We start from the raw sequence: 24536 nt of genomic DNA, 5'->3' as shown, positions 1-24536 counted from the left end.
AATACTATAAAGTCAATGGTGCCCCAGAATTGTTCAGTTTCCTGCATTCTTCAAAATATCTTCCTCTGTGTTCAACAGAACAAAGAAATTTATACAGGTTTGGAACAACATGAGAGTGAGTAAATGATGACAGAATTTTAATTTTTGGGTGAACTAACCCTTTAACAGCTGCTAAGGGGTTTAATAGAATATTAAACAATTAAGACAGAAATATGCATGATACATGCATTATCAACTAACAGCACTGTGTCAATCTATACAAAATTATGAAAAATTAGCTGTTTCATGTTTCAAAGCAAAGTTCACGTAACAGCTTACTAGCAGTCTGAGAATTTCAGACCTTCGTGATTTATCAAATGAATGAAAACAGGTCTTTGGTGCATAGACCAGTTAGCGGCTAATAATGACTAATACTTTAATGCTTATTGTAAATATAGCTTCATTTCAAGACCCTCTCGACTCTCATGCTTAATTACAGAAAACACATTTCACATTTTACAGAACTGTCAGACAACTAGTTAAAAGAATTTTTCACTTATATACACTACCGTTCAAGTTTGTATCGCTAACAGTAATGTTTTTGAAAGCCTCTTATGCTCACCAATGCTGCATTTACTTGAACAAAATACAGTAAAAACTATTTAAAATAACATTTCTATTTTATTTTCAATTTAAAATAACTGTTTACAAATCTGAATTTTTAAAACAATCGTGTTGCTTAATGTATGATATATTTATTTCAGGATTCTTTGATTGAGATAAAGTTTCAAATACATTTGAAATCTCATGTCTTTACAGTCGCTTTTGATCGATTTAATGCATCCTTGCTGAATAATTACGAAATAAATAAATGAAATGAATAAAATACTAACCCCCTTTTGAATGGTAGTGTATATATTACTTAAAAATGCTGAAATGTGTAAATTAAACAAAGCTGGAAGCACATGGAGTGCAAGCCTGAAGATTACAAAATAGACAACAGATATCAGACTGGCGGTTGGATCCACAAACTAATAATAATACAGTGCAACTAATCTTTGCATATTTTCTGTGTTTTCTATGTATATTCAACTGAACACTGCATTAACTAGCTCTCTGGCTATTAGCTTCTCAGATAAGTATCTTGTATAGGTCATTTTTCATGTGTTTTGTACAAAGTAAAAATTATTCTCTTTCAGATTAGCTTACATTTCAAAACAGCAACATAATCTTTGCATACATGTTGATTAAAAACCTTAATACAGTGTCTTCCTAAAATTATTCTCAACAACAACAGCCATTCATTTTAGGTGTCCATTTGCTCAAACTGTAAGTAAGCAAGGGCCCTCTTTACCTCAGATCAGCCACATGAACATTTAGACATTTAGATAAAGTTTCCCATAATTCTTTGTAAGGTCTCTAATTCCTGAAGAGATCCTGCTATTCAAAACAGGCTTGAGTTCATTTTCTTCTTGTGATTCTGAAAGAAGGCTATTTTGGACTGAGAGGCGCAGACCGACCGTTACCGTCCCCAAAAAGACTTTTGAGCTTGGAATGAAGATCTTGCCACACCTCACCCATCTAGATCAGAGCAAAATAAGACACATCAACAAATATTATAGTAATAAAGCTAATAAAGTAATATCAAAGTAATAAAGCTTTGGCACTTCTTGAAAGGAATAACACAAACTTAGATACTAGATAAAGGATAAGCTTACCTCCTTATGTCCCTGCACCTGTGAGTCTACAAATGCCCCCAGGATGTGAGATGTAATGGGCAGGTATGTGAATATGAGCTGGCTCTCCTGGTGCAGGCAGAACAGGGAGAAGTAGTTGCGCAGCTCCATGGCCTGAATGGCGTTTTCTTGCTGCAGTGAGTCAGAGATCAGAATGAGGTCACAGTGCAGTCACATCATCCAACCCTAACCGCCATCATCATCATCATCATCATCATCATCATCATCCCTGTGGTGACTAATTACTGCTACTTGCTCACCATGAGCAATCCAGCAGTTAAAAACCAATGGATCATGACATATTATTTGAAGGTTAAACACTGTATGAGCCTCACATGACTTGGCATTGCATTAATATCAGTCAAGTATGAGTGATACTTTCTCTCGTCCTCCAGCTGCCTGGGCTTTTACCATACAAAAATAGTGCAAGCTTTTATAAAAGTTGTTTTTCTAGCAAAATTAAATTGAGAAATCTTTAAAATAAATCGTTAAATGGTCAAATAAAGTAACAGTGCAAAATGGCTGCTCAAATGATCATTTAAATGCTTAAATGGACAGACTTACTTGGAATTACTTGGTGGCTCATACAATATTTTGAGTGCTCTTAATGCAATGAAATTACATTGTCTATTAGAATAGTGGTTCTTTTCAGTTTGGTCCAATTTTACACCAAAGAACTACAGTATATCCCATTTTAATGTTTTAAAACGTAATTCATTCCTTTATTTATTTCAGCATCATTACTCCAGTCTTCAGTGTCACATGATCCTTCAGAAATCATTCTAATATGATGATTTGCTGCTCAAAGATCATTTCTTATTATTATCAATGTTGAAAACAGTTGCTTAATATTTTTGTGGAAACAGTGAAACATTTTTAGGATTCTTTAAAGAACAGAAAGTTCAAAAGAAAAGCATTTATTTGAAATAGAAAACTTTTATAACGTTATTAATGTACTGTCACTTTGATTAATTTAATGTGTACTTGATGGATACATTTAATTTAAAAAAAAAAAGAAAGAAACTTTTGAACATTTTTGAGTATCTCAAAAAAGGGTTAGTTCACCCAAAAATGAAATTTCTGTCATTTATTATTCACCCTCATGTCGTTTCACACCCGTAAGACCTTTGTTCGTCTTCAGAACACAAATTAAGATATTTTTGATGAAATCCGAGAGGTATATGACTCGTCCATAGACATCAATATAGTCAACACTTTCAAGGTCCAGAAAGGCACTAAAGACATTGTTTAAAAAGTCGATGTGACTGCAGTGGTTCAACCTTAATTTTATAAAGAGACAAGAATACATTATGTGCGCAAAAACAAAAAAAAATTTACGACTTTATTCAACAATATCTTCTCTTCTGTGTCATTCTTATACACTGTTTACGTCCAGCACTTCCAGGTTCTGCGTCAGGACGTTGTACATCTTACGGGTGTGGAACGAAATGAGGGTGAGTAATAAATGACAGAATTTTCTTTTTTGGGTGAACTAACCCTTTAAGCTAACATTTTAACTTGGACATCACTAAAAAACACATCTTCTAATTTATATGTATATTATAACTCAAATCTTTCACAGGCCTCCTTGCATCCTTTTGCGGCCCCTCTGGACCCCAGTTTGAAAACCCCTTGCCTACACAAGATGAAAAAAAAGGCCTCCTGCTACCTCTCTAAAGAGGCGGAGGTCTTTGTTCAGAATCCTGCAGCATCCCTAAAGGGATTCTGAGGATACAAATCTTGCTCTAGGGGTTTGGTTTCAAGTCCTTCAGATCAATTTCACCAACTAAATTAAAGGGATGTATCAGATCCCCTCAAGCTACTGCTACTACTCCCCACATTTCTCCTCTGCTTATTCTACTTCACAAGCTGCTATAGCTCTTTGTAGTGTGAGTGTGTGTGTGAGGGCTGACCTGGACGATGCGGGACTCCAGCTGCTCTACAGAAACCTGTTCTTTAGGCTGCACGGTGGCGCTCATCATTTGTCTCTTCATGACACTGTACTTCTGCAGCGCTCGCTGATGTTCGTGCAAGACCCCTTTCTCGTGCCGTTCACACAAGTCCTGTATGACAACACAAATACACGATCATTAAAAAAAACCTGCTGTGGCTTGGCTTATAGGTTAACTTATATGTACAGTACAGTCCAAAAGTTTGGAACCACTAAGAGTTTTAATGTTTTTGAAAGAAGTTTCATCTGCTCACCAAGGCTATATTTATTTAATTAAAAATACAGTAAAAAACAGTAATATTGTGAAATATTATTACAATTTAAAATCACAGTTTTCTATTTGAATATATTTCACAAAGTAATTTATTCCTGTGATCAAAGCTGAATTTTCAGCATCATTACTCTAGTTTTCAGTGTCACATGATCCTTCAGAAATCATTCTAATATGCGGATTTGCTGCTCAAGAAACATTTAATGTGTACAATTGTACAAAATATTTGTGTACAATATTTTATTTCAGGATTATTTGATGAATAGAAAGTTCAAAAGAACAGTGTTTATCTGAAATCTAATCTTTTGTAACATTATAAATGTCTTTACTGCCACTTTTGATTGATTTAATGCATCCTTGCTGAATAAAAGTATTCATTTCTTTAATTTCTTTTCAAAAAAATAAAAATTCTTACTGACCCCAAACTTTTGAACAGTAGTGTATAATGCTACAGAAGCTTTGTATTTCAGATAAATGCTGTTCTTTTGAACTTTCTATTCATCAAGGAATCCTGAAAAAAAAAGTACACAACTGTTTTCAACATTGAAAATAATCATAAATGTTTATTGAGCAGCAAATCAGCATATTAGAATGATTTCTGAAGGATCATGTGACACTGAAAACTAGAGTAACGATGCTGAAAATTCAGCTTTGCATCACAGGAATAAATTACTTTGTCAAATATATTTAAACAGTACACAGTTATTTTAAATTGTAATAATATTTCACAATATTACTGTTTTTTTACTGTATTTTTAATAAAATAAATGTAGCATTGGTGAGCAGACGAAACTTCTTTTAAAAACATTAAAAATCTTAGTGGTTCAAACTTTTGGACTGTACTGTACATTGAGCTTTGGTGCTCATGTGGATGACACAGGTTTGAATACAGCTTGCAACGCATACCAATTCTGTTACTCATTCCCATTATTTCCTGTCTTCTCATTAGAACATGCTGATTTGCTGCTCAGTTATTATCGGTGCTAAATTATTAATAATGATTCTTATCATCGCAATATTGAAACCATGAAAACCATGAGTTTTTCAGGATTCTTTGATGAATAGAAGGTTCAAAAGAACTGCATTTATTTGAAAAAATTTTTTTTGTAACATTATGAATGTCTTTACTGTCACTTTTGATCAATTTAATGCATCTTTGCCGAATAAAATGTTCTTTAAATCTTACTTGCTCCAGACATTTAAATGGTAGTATATTACGGTTTCCGCAGAAATATTAAGCAGCACAGCTTATAATTGATAATAATAAGAAATGTTTTTAGAATGATTTCTGAGGGATTATGTTACACTGAAGATGTTAATGATACTAAAATAAATAAAAGAATTAATTACATTTTAAAATACAGTCAAACCAAAAATTATTCAGACATTTTTTATATTTTTTAAAATATTTTTTTACTAGTGGGTGCAGGAGGACACTATAGTTCATTTATGTAAGTGAGGATAGCAAAATAAAGTAAACTGTGACATATTATACCCAAAAATTCTTCATACTTCACACTTTGACGTGACCATGTTTTGCTTTAGTGTTATCTGACATGATTAAGATTTTTTCTGACACAGTTTAACTCTGAGATCTTGTAATATTTTATTACCCTTTTTTTAAACTAAAGTGAATAAACTGTATTAATGAATGAAATGTTCAAGGTGTCTGAATAAATTTTGATCAAATAAATAAATGAGTTTGTGAACAAAAAAAAAGAAAAGAAAACATTTTTAAAAATCTTAATTATTCTTAACTTTTAACCGGCAGTGTATAAATAATCTTTTAATAGCCTTAAAAGTCACATTTCAGTTTATTTCCTCTTAATGGACAAAAAGAAAGTCTATTTAGGAAAAAAAAAGAAAGAAAAACTTCTCGGCTGAGACTAAATGTCAAAATACATGAGTACTCACCCTGTACGACTGCAGCAAGTCCAGAAACAGATTTAGTTTTTCCACCACATCATCCTCCTCTCTTCTGCCCTGTATTAAGTAAACAAATGAAATCCCTCTGTAGCAGAGTTCGAATGAGTCACATGGTAGATGTTGGGCAGCACAGTACCTGTTGGGCAGCTTTTTCAGACAGAAGTGAGAACTCAACAGAAAGCCCTTTGACAGAGTGTCTGAGAGCAGCCCAGGGACTCTTGCAGGATGCCAGGAGAGGCACAGGTGACTCATCTGATCCCAAAGAACTGAAGTGGAGAGAGATCAAAGCTTAAATCTATGGCCAGTAGTTACAAACGTCTGACAATCAAGTACTCTCAAACCCCTGTGCTAATATATATTCCAGTATTTAGTTTTACTGTGCCATAGTTACATGTTACTACAGTACTTACTATAGTACTAACAGTAAATTATGTATAATTACAAGTAACTAACCCTAAATGAAACTGTTTAGTAAGTACATGTAGTTAATTAATAGTACTCAGTACTTAATTGAGTAATTACAATGTAACTATGGTACTGTAAAATAAAGTGTAACCCAGTATTTTCCAATGATTCAAACAGTTAATGTAACATGTACCATTGTGTGTAAGATGTAATGTAACATGTACTTATCGCTGTGATAATGAGTAGTATGTGAATTTGTATTATTTAGTTGAATGAGGACATCCATAACCAAGTGAATTAGATCTGGAAACTTGGTACAAATTTGATCAATAATGTTAACTTGATGTGTCTGTTTTCTTTTCCTGTGTATAGTTCCTGTGAACCTTTGTCTGTGGCTGCGTTCCACTACACTTTTAGAGACGACTCATGAACTTCCCTAACCACTTCCCCTCAGGGGAATCCCTGCCACCATTTTGAAGTGCGCTCCACTTTGTGAAGTGGACGAGAGAAGTTTATATGGACAGACCTTCATTCCCTCGATTTTGACCGAGGGAGCATGTCTACGTCATATGTACACTTCAGGCAGCACCATATACCACAATGCAACACGATTGTGACCTCACCGCATATCAAATTTAATTTACCCCACTCTATGATTCATACATTTTTTACATTTCTAAAACAACCCAAACACACCTATATACACATAGAATGCTGCATTAAACTGTTTCGTAAAGGGGAAAAAATTTAAAAGATAAATCAACTCCATAGCAGATTGCAAGTGAACAAGGGCTTAGGATGTTCCAATTCAGCCCGTTGCACAGTAGTGGACACTCGTGCAATGTAAGCAATGACGTACATCCAAATCAACGAGACTGAGGGAAGTTGGCAAGGGAAGGGCATAAAAAAAACACCCCAGTATTTGAGGGGACAGTCATTTGTATTGGTGCACTCATTTAATCCCATAATGCACCTCAATAGCGAGTGTAAGACATACATTCAACTCATACTCATGCCAAATTAATTCCTACATATCGCCAGAAGATGGCGCCCACAGCTGAATCAACCATCCGCTCATTTCCAAACCGCTGGTCCAATGTGGCTACAGCGTAATATCATACAGGTATAAATTTCTTTCTAAAGGGTAGGTAACACACTCAGTTTCTACCAATCTCATGTTAATTTTGAGTACCTGTAGAGTAGTAGTGCATCCTTCATATCTCCGAAAAGTCTTAGTTTTATCATATTTATAAAAGATAGATACACTGTTCCAAGTCTTTCCGAAAAAAAGCCGAGCTCCTGGAGGCGTGCCTGCCGTGGCTAGAGCTAAAGAGTCAAGCGCGCGCAGCTTTTGCGTACATTTATACACAAACTGAGCAGCAAATGCAACTTTCGGACGCCATCTTTATTTTTCTAGCTCAACTGTCACAGAATGGAAAGCACAGGATTGTGGGATATCAAAGGCAGCTAAGGATACATCCATGCTTCCTTCAAAAATCAATCTGAGGAAGGTATCTCATGAGACAGGAAGTGAGGCTAACATTGGATTCGGACGTGCCTTGATGCCTTACTACCTTGAAATGTGTCCTCAGAAGGCAGCATTTTTCAGTTTTCGGACGCAGCCTTTAACTCCTTCTAGTGGACTATATTAGTGGACTAATGTAGGGAATAGTAATGAGGGTATAGGGGGAAATTTCAAACAGCTTTTGTTTCCTTAGTTACCCTTGTTAGTCACCATAGCTTTTAATCGGTTTCACCTGTGCCTTACTATCCTCTTGTTAGTGTTTAAGCTGTCTTTATGTCTCTGTTGTAGGGCTGTTGCCTCTCCTGTTTTTGGATTTAGTTTTTGTGTTTGTTGAATAAATGCAGTTTGATTATAGATCCTTGCCTCATCTGTTCCATGCTGCATGTGACACACCTAGTCAATTTTAGCTCTTTAAAGTGAATTAAAATGTCAAACTGAACTAACGAAATGATCTGCAGCTCATACTTTAATGTTATGGTGCTGTTTTTGCAAACCAGAGACACTGTAAAGATTTAGGCATGGCACTCAGGATGAGTTGGTACCTGAGCTCCTTCCCAAACATCAGCAGATCTGTGGCGTTCTCCTTCGAGCGCTCGGCCATCCTCTCTGCCCTGTCTCGTAACTTCTGAAAACTGCTATGGACATTTCTGATGAGCTCCCTGCTGGACGAAAATTGACTTTGGATATCTGCTGGGAGGTAATCCTGGAGGCGAAATCACAATACTGATTAATAAATATTGCACAAATATTGAACATATGATGGATGTGAAGTAAAATAAAGCTGAATAAAACCTTGGCCTGAGTTGCATATTTGCAGGTCATGAACTCATCCCCCATTTTTTTGCAAGCATCTCTAAGCTTAGGTTGGACATCCTGTGGGAAATAAATATGGGAAGTCACAACCTGATGAACGTCTATGGAAAATATATAAAAAAATATATATTTTCTCAAGCCAAAATTGGCATATCTAATTTATTTTTCTTGCATTAAAGACATTATAAAATGTAAGCCTGTTTATCTAGAACATTGAATCAAGTTGGTGTTCTAGTTTGGCAAAAAGTTCATACCGAACCACTGAAGGTCAGGAATATTTTCACAAGCTCATCTTCGGAAAAGACTGGGTGTCTAGCCACAAGATTTAGGAACCTGCCCAGAGCTCGTCTCCGCCCTTCAATGAACTCTCGCTCTGACATGGAGGTCAGGACTGCAGCAGGGCCAAAGAACAGAGAAAAGATTAAACTTTTCCAGAAACAACAAAACATAGTCCTTCCATTAATACAACACAGCAAGGAACTTTCTGGTACTCAGTTACTATGGAAGTACAACTTGCTGAAGTCGGCAGAAAAGCGGAACAAGTTTACTTTTTGGCAGAGCTGTGATTGTTTGTCTGGTGCATTCCCAGAAAGCACTGAATGTCACAGCACAGCCTAAGTGAGAGGTGCAAAAGACTGTAATCTACAGGTTTGATTACAGGCTGATATTTTACAGTCAATAAAACAGTGGCCTACCTCCTTTCAGCGCCCTTTTGGGAGGAAGCGCCGGCACGGCTCTGTAAGCATATCTCTGAAGCAGGAGCTCATGGAAGACATCAAAATCGCTGTATCGCCGATAGACTGATACTGTAAAACGCTGAAAAGGGCACATAGCACATGTAAATAATACAAATGTAACTGTTGGAATGTTGTTTATGCTCAACAGTAACATTACACACTAACTAAAGTTAAAAAAGTGAAATCATTATCAAGGACCTCTTTAAACATACAGCATTCTTGAAAATAAAGGTACTTTTTTGGAATTAATGCTTCCATAAAGAACATCCATGGATTCTTTCCATTCCACAAAAGGTTCTTTATAGTACAAAAAGGTTGTTTAGATTATTAACATAGGCATAATTTGCAGGTGGGACGGGTGGGACATGCCCCCACCACTTTTTGAAACATATCTCGGCACTGATGTATCTTGATGTTTAAAACCATGCGGAGTGCTCGTTGCTGCTGTTATCAGTGGCGCAACAGTGTTCTCTTAGCGAGCGGAGACTCTCCATTTGTTCCGGTGAAATCACAAACAAAATGCACATAAATGTGTCCCTGCTCTTGATATAGAATCACTAATGAACATTTTGGTTTTAATGAGGAAAAAAAAAATTAAGTAAACCATTCGATGGTAGAACCCAGAACCTCTAGCACGCTTAACAAAAATTCTACCACTAGTCCATTAGGACAATCAAATTCTTGGCACGGATCCATGTATTTATTGACTAATGTAAATAAACTTGAGATTAACATATTATAACTATTATATTAAACATGAGGTCTATATCAAAAAATCTTGTGCATTTACTATTGTAATAATAATACAATTAAATGGAGACTCTCCATTTGTTCCGGTGAAATCACAAACAAAATGCACATAAATGTGTCCCTGCTCTTGATATACAATCACTAATGAACATTTTGGTTTTAATGAGGAAAAAATAATGAAGTAAACCATACAAGGGGAGAACCCAGAACCTCTAGCACGCTTAACAAAAATTCTACCACTAGTCCATTAGGACAATCAAATTCTTGGCACGGATCCATGTATTTATTGACTAATGTAAATACACTTGAGACCAACATATTATAACTATTATATTAAACATGAGGTCTATATAAAAAAATCTTGTGCATTTTTTTATTGTAATAATAATACAATTAAAACACACCCCACCCCACCACACATTCCTGTCCCACCCACTTTTTAAAACAAAGTTACACCACTGATTATTAAAATGTTATGAAAACATGGTTCTTTTAAGAGCTTTTCACTGAAAGGTTATTTGGGGAACCAAAAATGGTTCTTCTGCAAAAACCCCCTTTTGGAACTTTTATTTTTAAGAATGGGATTACCAAGGAATTCCAAGGCTCATTGGTCTCTGTTTGGGCAGTCCCCTTTTAACGGCATCACCGACACAAATGCTAAAGCAGAAGTGAGTGTTTTTGTTTTTTTTTTTTCAGTTTAATATGGAGAGAAGAAAATTTTAGGCTGATTTCCCCTACATTCTTTGTGCATCATGCTAGACTGACACAGCAACAGTGACTAAACTAATGGTTTAGGGTTTAGAGTTGGACCAATCGATTTTGTCTGATTAATAAAATGTAAACTTGTAAACTGGGTATTTTAATGCCACCTCCAATCTCACTCACCTCACTGGTGACCTGATACTCCACATGTTTAAGAAACAGTCCCTTCTTCTCAGGAATGAGCTCAACTTTGATGGTGTCCTTCTTCAACAGCTCTGCCAGAGTCAAGGACAAGATCAGAGGACTCTCCTGAACCGACTGCATCTTCAGACTCTGAAGCTCCTTCGGCTCTCCTAGCTGAGGCTTTGGGAACTCTTAAAAAAAAACATGACATACAACACCATGTATTTAGAGAGGTGTGACAGCCAGATGTGTGACTAAACGTTACACGTGGGTGATCACAGTATCATACTTAATCACTTTAAAGAAGATAAAGAAGATGACTTTCTTCCCATCTCTGTTTCACAACAGTCTTATGACAGCACATACATAACACAGCATTAAGTAACGAGAAGGAATGGGAGAAAAACAACAAACAGTGTTGAGCTATGTGGCACACAATATTTTTTCCTGTACATTTCTGTGGTTTGAGTGTCAAATTTAGAAACAAAAATCTGGAAAATGGGAAAAAACAACTTGACTCTGCATAACAAAAAGTCGTCTCAGCAGATTCAAACCAGGATCTTTGCTTTTGTTTGGTTGAATGCAAAAAAAAAAAAAAAGTTTCTTGGCCATTCCATAAAGAGATACACATTTGGCATGCAATAGACGGGAAACTTGGTCTTGCTTAGAGGAGAAAACAGGAAACATCACTATTAAAGTGCACAGTCAACTGTCATACTGGCAACACCTGAAATAACACAAGAGGCCAGTATTGAAAAGAAATTTTAACCCTTCAGAACTGATGAAAAACCTTTAAAACAAGCCATCGAACAACCAGCCCAACAGAACCGTAGACCTGAGGAATGTAAATCATACACACATGCTATATATTGGTCTATGAAAACTCTTTTGGATTCAAAAGTGCTGAAATGTTGAAAGCGGTAATAAAAAACCTCCACTTTGCTCTTGCGCAAACCACTGCAAACAGATGGTGACACTGAAATGCAGCTTGAATGTAATTCAGTTGGGACAGCATGTGAGAGACAATACAATATCACATGATATGTTGAACACTAGACAGTTTTTATGGAGACTAACTGGTGTTTACTGACTTTAAAATGACAACTGATTAAGCTACATATTTACAACAGTCAGCTGAGGAATAGATCTTCATTTGCTTACCTTGTATGAAATTCTCCAGCAGTTTGGGACTTGGTGGTTTTCCTTGTTGAGCAAGGGCAATGAGAGCCAAGCCTTTATACAGCGAGACTTTACTTAGGAATCCATCACCATTGTTTACATGTTCGGTTATCTAAAATGTAAATGAGGTATCTTTCAGTCTGTGCACAATAAGTCATGGTTCAACAAGAGAACCCAACGAAATTATGATATTTAGCCTTATCCAGCTGTAAATAAGCTTGTGGGATGTAATTTAGCTAACAGTCAGCTACTCTTCCTAGCCAATAATAAGACATAATGCTGGTGCAAGTCTCACCTGGTTTTGAACGGTGATGGAGAGAGATGTTCTGCTGAGAACTCTCAGGAACACACTGATGGGCACTCGTTCATCAGTTCTGGAGCAAATGGCTTGATGCACTTCACGATAGTATGAAGGGACGGATCCTAGATTCAGAAGACTCTATGTTAAAGGTGCCCTAGAACTTATTTTTAAAAGATGTAATATAAGTCTAAGGTGTCCCCTGAATGTGTCTGTGAAGTTTCAGCTCAAAATACCCCATAGATTTTTTTTTTATTCATTTTTTTAACTGCCTATTTTGGGGCATCATTAAATATGAGCGGATTTATGCTGCGCGGCCCCTTTAATTCTCGTGCTTTCTGCCCACGGAGCTGGCGCTTGCTTTAAACAGCATAAACAAAGTTCACACAGCTAATATAACCCTCAAAATGGATCTTTACAAAGTGTTCGTAAGTACAGTGTTTATTTGGATGTTTACATTGATTCTGAATGAGTTTGAGGCTATGCTGCGTGGCTAAAGCTAACATTACACACTGTTGGAGAGATTTATAAAGAATGAAGTTGTGTTTATGCAATATACAGACTGCAATCGTTAAAAATGAAAATAGCGACGGCTCTTGTCTCCGTGAATACAGTAATAAACTGTTATAAACGTTATGTTGAGATTCGCCTGTTCTTCTGAGGTCTTTTAAACAAATGAGATTAACATAAGAAGGAGGAAACAATGGAGTTTGAGACTCACTGTATGTCATTTCCATGTACTGAACTCTTGTTATTCTGTCATCAATTACTCAGCACCATCTTCGGAGCACACATGAAGATATTTTGAATAAAGAGATTTCTGTCCCTCCACTGAAAGTCTATTTGCCCAAATCTCTGATGTTCATAAAGAGTTTGTAAAAGAAATCCATATGAATGGAGCAGTTTAGAGACACGATTGCTTTATATGATGAACAGATTTAATTAAAGGGATAATTCACCCAAAAATGATCCCATGATTTACTCACCATCAAGCCATCCAAGCTGTCTATGACTACCTTCTTTCAGAAGAACACAAATGGAGTTCATTTGGAGTAAAAAAAAAAAAGCTTTATAATGGTAGTGAATGGCACTCTAGATTCTGAAGCCCAAAAAAGCACATCCATCCATCATAAAAGTTATCCATACAGGTCTAGGGGGTCAATAAAAGCCTTCTAAAGCAAAGTGATGGGTTTTTGTAAATAAATAAATAATCCATATTTAAAACTTTTTAAACTATAATCACTGGCTTCCGGTAACGGTCATACATGAGTCGACTTCTGGTGGAAGAGTGACCTCTGACCTAACGTATAACATAGGATGTAGGAGTATCATAAGCTTAGGTGAGAGTAGACGCCTCTCGCGTTTCAAACAAATAGGGCTGGGCAACAAACTCAAGCTACTTTTCTCTTATATTGAAATCCTTTGACATTTTTCTTTAAATAATTTTCGTTTTAGACTTCAAATTCGTGACTGGTGTTTTGTTTTGCTCTATCTTCTGCGATTCCGTGTTCATCAATACATCATGAGTCGGGTCAGAGGTCACTCGCGTATGGCCAAAAGCCAGTTATTCTAGTTTATAAAGTTTTAAATATTTATATTTTTAAAACAAAAACCCTTTGCTTCAGAAGGCCTTTATTAACCCCCTGGAGGCGTATGGATTACATTTATGATGGATGGATGCACTTTTTTGGGCTTCAAAATCTCAAGCCCCATTCACAACCATTGGAAGACTTTACCTTGGATTTTACCTAAGATTACCTTGGAAGACTAAGGATTTTTTATAATATAACTCTGATTGTGTTCATCTGAAAGAATATAGTCATAAACACCTAGGATGGCTCGATGGTAAATCATGGGATAATTTTCATTTTTGGGTGAACTATCCATTCATGGCTTTATTCACATATCAGCAAACAAACATAGAGTACTCACATATGGTAAACGTAAGTTCAAGCATGATTGAACCATCAGAGTTTTGGGTGAATTGGCGTGAATATAAATTATGACTAGGAATAAACGACTGGGATCATTTCCGTTTTTTTGTTACTTTATGACAAAGTGAACACACTGAAATAATGACTTTTTTTAAACATGCTGATTGCTGAAACACTGATGTAAATGTAGTTGCACAATAGCCTACATTTGTATTTTTATTTTTTTATTGAGTTCAGTAAGTTCTCAATATATTTGACACAAGTAGTGTAATAATAAAAAAAACCGCACAACTAAATAAAAATAAAACTACATTAGATAAACATTTAATATTAACTCTTTTTGTTTTTTACAGAAACACTTTTTTCTGGTACATTTTATAAAAATTAATTTCAATGGGTAAATAAATTTGGGTTTTTCCCAAATAAATATTGGCAGAGAAAATGATTTGATTGGCTTAAAAGCAGATTCTCTCGGCAGCACAGACAGTCTCTATGGCAACATTCAGCCTAAAGAGATGGAAGTATATTCACTGCATGCATATTCATTGTAATAAACCATTGTGCCGTACCAGCTCTTGAACAAAACAATACAACGTTGTCATAAAATGATTTAAAATATCTATCACTTTTAACCTCGAGTGGTCAATATGGACAACTTCGCTGAGCAAGTCACTAAATAAACAAGAGAAACTAGTGAAACAACATGAAAACATTTACGCAAGACAACAAACGCATAACTCGCGTTAAAGTGACGCACGTTTTCAGTCGCGATTTTTTAAAAACATAATCAGCGAAATCAAGAAAACAAATTCGCAGTCAACCGATAGTACAAAGGTTCGAATACATACATAAATCAGACAGCAAAACATTATCTAAAACTGTGCGATATTTAGCTTAAATTACCTTCATTAATGTCCCCTGCCATAGTTCAGATGTCATGTGAGAGCGATGGCACCTCCATGTGATTTCCTGCAGAAAAGAGCAGGAATGTCCTTCTCCTTAAAGTTGTAGTGGTGTGGAAACACATGGTACAGTATGTGACAGAGCGGGTGGGTGGAGCTTCATCAGGTTCGACTGGCTCTCTGAGGACAAACACATCTTTATATGACATTATAGACTGGTTTTGTGTGGTTAGAATATCCTCTCTCTTTTTTCAATATACAAATATATTTCATTTTCACCTTCCTTTTCTTTTTACTTAAGTGTTAAGAAGAAGGTAATTCACTCATGGGAAGTGAGAAAGCTAAACAAAAAAGCTAAAATATATTCTTAAAACATTCACATTCACTGTTAAGGATGCTATGATAAGTTATGACAACATATGTTTTTACGTTGCTTTAACTCATCAAAATAAGCAACGGAATTTTCAACTTTTTTATAAGTTATACTACAAGATTCAACTATATTTTTTAAGTCAGTTTAAAGGGATAGTTCACCCAAAAATGTAAATACTGTCATCATTTACTCACCCTGAAGTTGTTCAAAACCTGTATAAACTTTTTTTTTTTTTTTTTCTTTCTGTTGAACACAAAAGAAGGTATTTTGAAGTATGTGTTAAACTCAACAGTTTTGGGGCACCATTGACTTCCAGAGTATTTTTTTTTTCCCCCATATGGAAGTCAATGGTACCCCAAAAGTGACCTGGTTACAATCTTTCTTCAAAATATCTTCAGCAGAACAAATAAATTCATACAGGTTTGGAACTACTTGAGGGCGAATGAATGATGACAGAATTTTCATTTTTGGGTGAACTAAACCTTTAATGTACTTTAAGTTTAAATGACTTAAACATTCAAGATGATTGTACTTAAAAATTAAGGAAACAACTTTTCTTTTTTTATATTTACCACCCCAAAACATTACACTTAGTCTCTAATACAGAGATTTCTAAAGAAGAAAAATTTTATACATGAACAAGGACTGTGAAACCTCTAGTCGCTTTCCCATTTCACTGTTCCTCTTTCAGTCAAAATAATTTCCAGAGACTAAACAAAACATCTTAAACTAAATCCAACTTAAGTTTAAGGAACTGAAAATAATCGTCATGATGACTTCATTAGTCATTAATGGTTGAGTTGAAAACAAATGAAGTAGGCCTTTTCTCTGACCGAGGAAGGGTTTTAAAACATATTCAAATGCAACTAAATTACTGTTTTATCAGTGAATATGTGATAAAACATTTTTGGGGAAAGCATGATTTGTGTATTGATTAGGAGTCTTGATGAATCATTCCGTGAGACCAGATACTTTTTATCTGTATTATGTCAACATTTCCAGTATTGCTGACTAATTATCGTCATATAATTATACTTGCTCTGTGAAAATTAAATGCCAAAGCTCAGTATGACTTTCACATCTTAGCTCAAATGTATCATGTTGGTTCAGTGCCTCTAGAAGTGGAAAGGCACTATTAGACTCAACCAAGCCAGTACTCTAAACTGCTGCAGCACTAGTTATCCAGTATATACTGTTGTTTATTATCAAATTTAGTTAGACAGTTACCAGTAGTTTATGGTTATGGTACTAAAATGACACAATTGTTGATTCACAAAAATAAATAATTTCACTGCATCAGCTGCATTTGTAAGACAGTAAGACTTTTTATCCTGCCAGATGTAAGATAAACAGGCTTGTAAAACAGGTTTATACATCTTAAATCTCTATGTTCTGTAAGTTTGGTGTTTTTCTTTTCATCTAATATCACTTTCACTTATATTTTTAAGATGCAGCTTTGAACTAGCATTATTGTATTTTATATATTTCTTTATTTTTGTTCATTAGTAGCGAAAGAGTCCTTAAACAGTCACATTCAGACAGACTTTCACACTATATTTCAGTGGCCATAAAGTTACTAATTACTTTGATGATATTGTATATTGACATCGAATCATTATCTTTAATTTAACACCAATTACATTTTTGAGTTTTTTCATCCTGACATCTTTTTGTTCAGAGATGTATTTTATATTCTTTGGTGAATTGCATATTCTATTCAGTATAACAGCTGAAACCATCACACAATCTTATAGGTTTCATTAAGGCTTGTTTTTGGTTTTCTGTCTTGCAGGCACAGAGACATAATCCAGATATTCATTTATACTGCCACGAATGGGTAACAAACCAACAAACCGAATTTTGCTTAGGTTTTAATTCCTTAAGCTTTTGGTCAAAGGTCATTTTTATGGTAGCATTTTTTCTTCCTGTGAGGATGTGCATTAAAGGGATAGTTCACCAATAAATGAAAATGTTGTCATCATTTACTCACCCTCATGTTGTTCCAAACCTGTATGAGTTTCTTTCTTTTTTGTTTTTTTAATCTTTTCAAAACTGACGTAATGCATATGTTTGAGTCATGAACAGTGTTTAAACAAGATTCAGTTGTTAAATAACATTTGAAAGTGTTAAATTCATTTTTGACTGTTTTTTTGTCAGGTGATACAATCATATAGTACTGTATATTTGTACCACCTGACATGGAAAGTACCTACCAACCCATACTTGAAATTAGCAGTTTTCACCAGTATTTGAGAGAGATCTAAAAACCTTTTCACTCTGCCACAAGAATTAATTGGGCTCCTCTGGATGATGCATTATCATGTTTACTGTTGTCAATTCATAATAACAGAGCCATGTTTGCCATTGTGCCACCCTGACATTTGAGAAAATACTAATTGCTGGAAAAAAAAATTCAATTATCTCTACAGCTTTACTGATATTTCAAGAAAAATTGTTTAAATGAAAGGTTTCAAACCTAAAATGAATTTAGTTATTATTATTATTATTATTATTAAGACACCATTTTAAATAGTTTCTTAGTCTGTTAATTTGTTCTGAGTTTAACCACCTGACAACAAAAAATAAAATAATATGTATTATTTAAATGTACTAAAAATGAATTCAAACTAAATAGGTTTTATAGAATAAAGTGATATATGTCATGAATATGTCATGAAATTATTAAAAAAAAAAAATAAAAAAAGGAAATAATGCACATCATGTCATTGACCCGAACACAGATATTTTGAAGAATGTTGGTAACCAGACAGTTGACGATAGCCACTGACTTCCACTTTTTTCCTCCTATGGAAGTCAATGGATATCATCAACTGTAAACCCTAATGCTCAAAATAATTCATTGGTTTGAGTAGGACAAACTTAAACAAATTAGTTCAGTTAAATTAACTTGAGTTACTATGACTATTTATTGTAAGAGTATTAAGCACTTTCTTTTTCTTTTAACTTCACAGAACTGATATATTTCAAGTAAACTGAACTCTTTCAATTTCTTTTAGACTAACTTAAGTTTAACTGAATCTGGTCTGGGATTTCTGTTTCCCAGCATGCTTTGCCCATGACACTTGAAAGGGAGAGTAAATGCTAAAATAAAGATTAATGCAAGATTAATGTTAAGTGTGAGATTTATAAGTTATTAATGTTTTGCTAATTTAGAAGAGTTTCTGTTAATATGGGTTTACGGAGAGTGACAAGTGGTGCATGCGGCTTTCGGCAAGTACTATACCATGCTATTGCTAACAGGTTAGCATATTAGCAAGTTAGCATTTTTATGTATTAAGGTGCATCCCAATTTGTGTACTTGTGCACTATTCTATGAAGTTTTTAAGTTAGGCTATAAATAGTGTGAGTAGTGCGTTCACATTGAACATTCTAAAAAGAAAAAGTACACTTTAAATACCCGGATGATGCACTAAATTAACGGAAAAAATGAAGTGTGGCATGTTGGACACTTCATGCACTCAACTGTCACAGCTTTAATTACGTAGCCGAGGAGGAGAGGGTACCAGACAACATAAATGACAAAATAACTTTATACAATTCACACACTACATAGATGAGTACATAGTGCATAAGTAGCCTACATAGTGTGTAAGTGCATAGTGTATAGTGCGTCTTTTGGGACGTAACTTTATCTAATTTATTGCTAGCTAAGTTTCCACTAATAAAAATGTTTACGATGAGATTACATGATAATTTTTAAGTTAAATGTATTAATTAGTGTAGTCAGATATTTCAATTTAAGAACAATTTAAATGCTTGAATACACAATAAAAATCAGCTAGTTCTGCTTACTTAAACTTTTAATTTCTTAACTTAAAAAAAAATGATGTAACCAATTAATTTTGATTTTTTGCCAACTTATTCAGGTTTACAGTGAGAAGAAAGAAATTCATACAGGTTTGGAACAACTTGAGGGTGAGTAAATGATGACAGAATTTTCATTTTTTTGGGCGAACTATCCCTTTAAGGGAGTCATGATCCAATTTTCTGACTTTGGCAGAACTTTTTACTTAAAAATATAAGGCTGCAATTAACCATAGTACATATTTTAGTGTGTTGAAACATTTTACAGTGTAAAGGCAATAATTCTTTCCAGATTTGGTGACATCTATATGAAATAAATGAATGTAATTTATTTATTTATTAATGTATTAATGAATGAAGCTGTGAATGCAATGTTTTAGCCATGATTTGTTGTCATATGCATTTGATACTATGCAAAACACTAACATTTTGTCTTATAAAATCTACACATTTCATTTTTATTATTCAATTTCATTTTATTTAATCAATTTAATCTTATAAAATGAATACATTTTATATGTTTTTCAACAAGAATCACCAGCCTCCTCTTGCTAAGGAGCTTTAAATATATATATATATATATATATATATATATATATATATATATATATATATATATATATATATATATATATATATATATATATATATATATATATATATTCATAAAGAAAATATTCCTAATTCAACGCTTTTGTGTAGTATTGTGTCTGACCACTCGATGTCAGCATTTGTCTCACCGTGAAAAGCCTCCACTATATCTCAACGTGAGTTTGTTGCGGTGGGCATCGGGCTCGTTAGCTCGGTTGTTCTTCACTCACTCACTGACTCACACTGGATTAGAGATCATCTCACCGAGTTTTGTCGGCAGGGAGGAGTCGCGTGGCGTCTACTAACCCACACACGGACATTTCGACTTCATAAACACCTTCCCTGGTCATTTACGGCTAATAAGGACAAAAGGACGGAGGACTTCCTCCGTGGGAATGACGGAGCCGCCGACAAACGCTTGGCATTAATCTCGGCCAAAAGCAGGGGAGATACATCTCGTAACTGGCTGGCATTGAGAGCAACCTGAGGACTGAGTCTTGGATCTCGGAAGGTTTCAGCTCTAAATTAACGCATATCTCAGGGTCGGTGTGCATGCGTGTAGTTTTAATGTATCCAAACAATAGGCAGTTTGGAGAGGGGAAGTAAGAGTAATACACGCTTCCCTTGTGTTTACCAGTCAACCGGTAGACAAAGCTCAATTCCTGTTTTATACAGCTGGACGCTTCTGAACAGTGTAGATGTGACACATAATTAGCTCTTTGCCGTTGCTTGTTGGTCAAACCCCTCGTGTTAGGCTACTTCACAACCAGCTTTGGTTTCTCTCCAGGCGCTTTAAACAACTACATACCACTATGGGTGAAGGACAATAGATGTATATTTTCCAGGGAAGAGCATATTTATGTGTCTCTTTGTAATCTAATGACATTGTTTAAACCCTGACAGAAGTTTTAAACTTCCTGCTTTAGTTCCTCTCGGCTCGGAGTGTTATTGTCATAAAGATTATGGCAGCCGTTGTGAATTACTCTCCTCCGTGGTGGGTTAACCTGCTGCACAGACTGCCTCACTTTAATCTGCAATTTGAACAAACCAGCAGTGATTTTCGCCCAGAGGACTCCTCATACCAGCAGGTAAGTTCATGCATTACAGTAACCCTGCTACTGTGTGATACTGCAACACCACGTGTTGATGAAATGTTGTTCTGTGATATGAAGTTTTGTGTTGAAAAGGTACATAACAGCTAGTGTTGTTGACATTTAGTATAATTCTGCTCTTATACTTGTTAATTAAGTGATTTGTGATTTGTTTGAGACGTAAATTGACTAGTTAGTTCCTGTTTTTCATCTCTGTCTACTAAAATAGTTCCCAAAGAAGCCAAAGCATCAAGCTTTGCTTGTTACTGAGCAAAACAGGTGTTGGACCGAATTCTGACCCCTGCCAGATTATTACTAAATCCCCAGTATAGTCAGGTTTAGGATACTTCTGGAACATTTGTATCAGGGAACTAAAAGTAAGTAACAATTCTATCAAACTCTAAAAAATCAAGTTATGGATTGGAAGTATATCTCCAGAACGCAAGTGGAGACATATCCTGTCCAAGTACAGGCTCAGTGAGAGGCACATTGAGACAACCAACTCTTTCTGTGTCTGCTGATCAAAAGAGAACAGACAATGTGCTCACTGTAGGAGGACAGGAGAGATTGAGACAGAGATGCACTTCCTCCTTCACTGTCACGAACTGAAATCCTATGTAGAGAGACCTCTACATAAACAAATTCTTAAACATAATAAAGACCTTTACAGCCATGACTGAAGTAATTAAGATAATACTAGTGAGATGGATGTGCCACGGCCTGAAGGCCTCGATATTCTTCAAACAAAATCGAAGAACAAACTGATGTGACGTCATTTCGAACAAAATCAGGCCAAAACGAAGTTTGTTTTGTGTTCTTTTTTGGAAGTTCGAAACGGCTTGCCAAAGCAAACTTTCAGGAAAATCTCTTGAATAAAGTGCTATATAAATAAACGTGACTTGACTGGAGTGCTAATTGCAGAGCTCGCGATAACATACCAATGTTGCTATGATCAGATGATTTTCTTGTGCTTTCTATAAAAATGTTTGCAGTTTTCTCATTTTAGTTGTTTATTTTAAATAAATGGCGGCATCAGATGTTTGTTTACAGTGTATCGCTGGTCACGCATTTCAAACTTCGTTTTACTCCTAAACGAAGAACGAAAAAGAACTTCGTTTGAAGTATATCGGGGCCTTGAGAGACATCAGATGAATGTGTGTTAAAGGGTTAGTTCACTCAAAAAAGAAATTTCTGTCATTAATTACTCACCCTCATGTCGTTCCACACCATTAAGACCTACGTTCTTCTTCAGAACACAAATTAAGATATTTTTGATGAAATCCGAGGATATCTGACCCACACATAGACAGCGATGTCATTATACCTTTGGACGTCCAGAAAGGTAGTTGAAAACATCATTAAAATCGCTTTAGCGATATTGTATTATTTACAGTCATGCCAATAAAGCAATTTTGAATTAAATTGTTTAGGTGAGGGTTGGGGTTAACGGCTTCAATGAGATAAGGGTAATAATTTAGCAGGGGTCAAAATTCGCCACAACACCTGTGTTCAAGACATGTCTAAAAGATTGTTTTTACGGGGAAATTCTAAAATGTATAATGCGAAAAATGCTTAATGTGGCATACTGTACCAGCTAAAACACTGACCAGGGAAAACCAATTCTGTCACCTTTCACTACTCATTTAGACAATGGCACCGTAATCCAGGTGGAAAGACAATATTTTTACATTAGAAAATATATTCCCCCTTAGTATACCAAGCATTTCTTTTTATAGGTTTTCTAAGACATTGATATTAAAAACTCAATGTACATCTTATTGTTGATGCGTTCTATATACAGGCAAGCGTGAGCCAATAAGATGAATGCAACGTTGTTGTGAAATTTTGATGTTGCATGTACATTTTAAACTCGTCAGCTTGCCTGTATATAGAATGCTTTTGTTTGGTCTTTTGATGTCACTGTCTTAGTACATTAAACCACCAAGTGTTTTCTTTAAAACTGTTTTCTAATGCTTAACATAATATATTGTGTTGGATTATGGTGCCATTGTCTTAGTAGGTAGTGTTTATGGCAAGAGAATTGTGAGAGAATTGATTCGGTTGTTGTTTAAGTACATTTTTCACGTTAAATGATTTAGAATGTCTTGCCTTTATGAAATAAATGTCACTACATTGTCATAATTATGAGTAGGAAACTTTTTTTTTTGTACACAAAGTCTCAAGTTTGGGGAATGTCAGTGAGAAAACATGGTGGATGCAATGGATGTGTCTGTTGTTGATGGTAAATTTGTTTTGATTTCTAGGATTATTTACATTTAAATAAAAGTTGTGTGTACAAAATACAATAGTATTGTACAATAGTAATGTACCAAGAAACACTGGTACTTTGTTGTGAATCTCTTTGCTTATCACATTAGAGGACCAGAACAAACTGTTCATTTTAGAGTTAATGGGTAACTTATCTCTTAAAGAGATTAAACAGATTTTTTTATATATATATATATATATATATGTGCACATTTCTTTGGCAATCATTCAATCTTTGAAGACTTCATAATTGTTATTGTTATCTCTAATGCTGAACACACCCAGGCATGGCTGTTGAAGGTAGAAAGTAGGCTTCTGAGCACTGAACTACTTGGCTGTAGGCTTTCATCATAGAGACAACAGATGGCCTACAGACAAGCCAGGAGTGCCATCAGCCATGGTGACAATACGTCTAATCAAAGCTCCTTAAATCAAGTTTAGCCTTCACTGTTATTCGCTTTATATAGGGTTGGGTTAAACCAGTTGGTAACTTAGGATACTAATGTAAAGAAGCCATGCCTGGCCATCACCATCAGCCCAAGCACATGCGGTGGGTAACTTTTGAATGACAAATGTAGTCATTTAAGTGAAATTGAGAAGCCAGATGGTGCAATATATTGTCAAAACTATTGGCACATAATCATGATTTGTTGCACAATAGTTATTTGATGTCTTGTAAATGGTCAGTTTAATGGTTCACATTACTTTTTTCATTTTCATATTTATATTATCCAGTAGGGCTGTCAGGATACCAATACCATTAAAATGTTGCGGTTCTCTGTACTGTTGAATTAAGTACTTAAAAAAAAAAAAAAAAAATTGTCCCATTTTGTCTCGTCCATTGGTTATCACTGTCAATCATCGCAGTTTCTGATTCAGTCGTGCATTTAAATACGGTTCTCAATCCAGAAACTTTGCAGTGCACTTATCAGCATGAAAAACTCAACTTATATTCAGATTGTGAATGGGAAATTTGCAGAAAGCAAGAGATCTAAGGCTGTCAACCTCTAAAGTTTCAGCTCTCTGAATTCTTGTGAGAAAACTGTTATAATAATAAAAAAGATTCTAATTCTACAACGAATATATTATTTACATCG

The 24536-nt window shown here is 35.1% G+C and overlaps 2 protein-coding genes across 3 annotated transcripts in view; one reads left to right on the top strand and one right to left on the bottom strand.

The window, feature by feature from the left end:
- Window positions 1-112: 112 nt before the first annotated feature.
- snx8a (sorting nexin 8a) lies at window positions 113-15419 on the bottom strand. Its single transcript, XM_067382441.1, has 13 exons — window positions 15293-15419; window positions 12453-12580; window positions 12140-12269; window positions 10979-11169; window positions 9302-9422; window positions 8861-8997; window positions 8586-8666; window positions 8336-8496; window positions 6000-6129; window positions 5852-5920; window positions 3629-3778; window positions 1698-1847; window positions 113-1560 (listed from the first exon to the last, which is right to left on the bottom strand). The coding sequence occupies exons 1-13, from the start codon at window positions 15312-15314 to the stop codon at window positions 1471-1473; spliced, it is 1560 nt and encodes a 519-aa protein (XP_067238542.1). The 5' UTR covers window positions 15315-15419; the 3' UTR covers window positions 113-1470.
- A 4863-nt stretch (window positions 15420-20282) lies between these two features.
- ttyh3a (tweety family member 3a) overlaps window positions 20283-24536 on the top strand; it is a 64762-nt gene continuing 60508 nt past the window's right edge. For both annotated transcript variants that reach the window (XM_067382437.1, XM_067382438.1), the window contains exon 1: window positions 20283-21168. In XM_067382437.1, coding sequence (XP_067238538.1) covers window positions 21043-21168 — 126 coding nt within the window. In that variant the 5' untranslated portion in view covers window positions 20283-21042. The remainder of the gene's footprint in view (window positions 21169-24536) is intronic.

Source organism: Chanodichthys erythropterus, chromosome 3 (assembly GCF_024489055.1).
Source record: "Chanodichthys erythropterus isolate Z2021 chromosome 3, ASM2448905v1, whole genome shotgun sequence".
NCBI lineage: Eukaryota > Metazoa > Chordata > Actinopteri > Cypriniformes > Xenocyprididae > Chanodichthys > Chanodichthys erythropterus.
The sequence above is the reverse complement of the archived record's forward strand: the minus strand, read 5'-3'. Positions and strand labels throughout refer to the sequence as shown.

Coding starts and splice junctions, on each gene's coding strand:
- snx8a (XM_067382441.1), bottom strand. CDS start 15,314: ATGGCAGGGGACATTAATGAAG. Junction 12,581..15,292: donor GGCAGGGGACATTAATGAAG/GTAATTTAAGCT, acceptor TTCTGAATCTAG/GATCCGTCCCTTCATACTAT. Junction 1,561..1,697: donor AGGTGCAGGGACATAAGGAG/GTAAGCTTATCC, acceptor GCTCTGATCTAG/ATGGGTGAGGTGTGGCAAGA.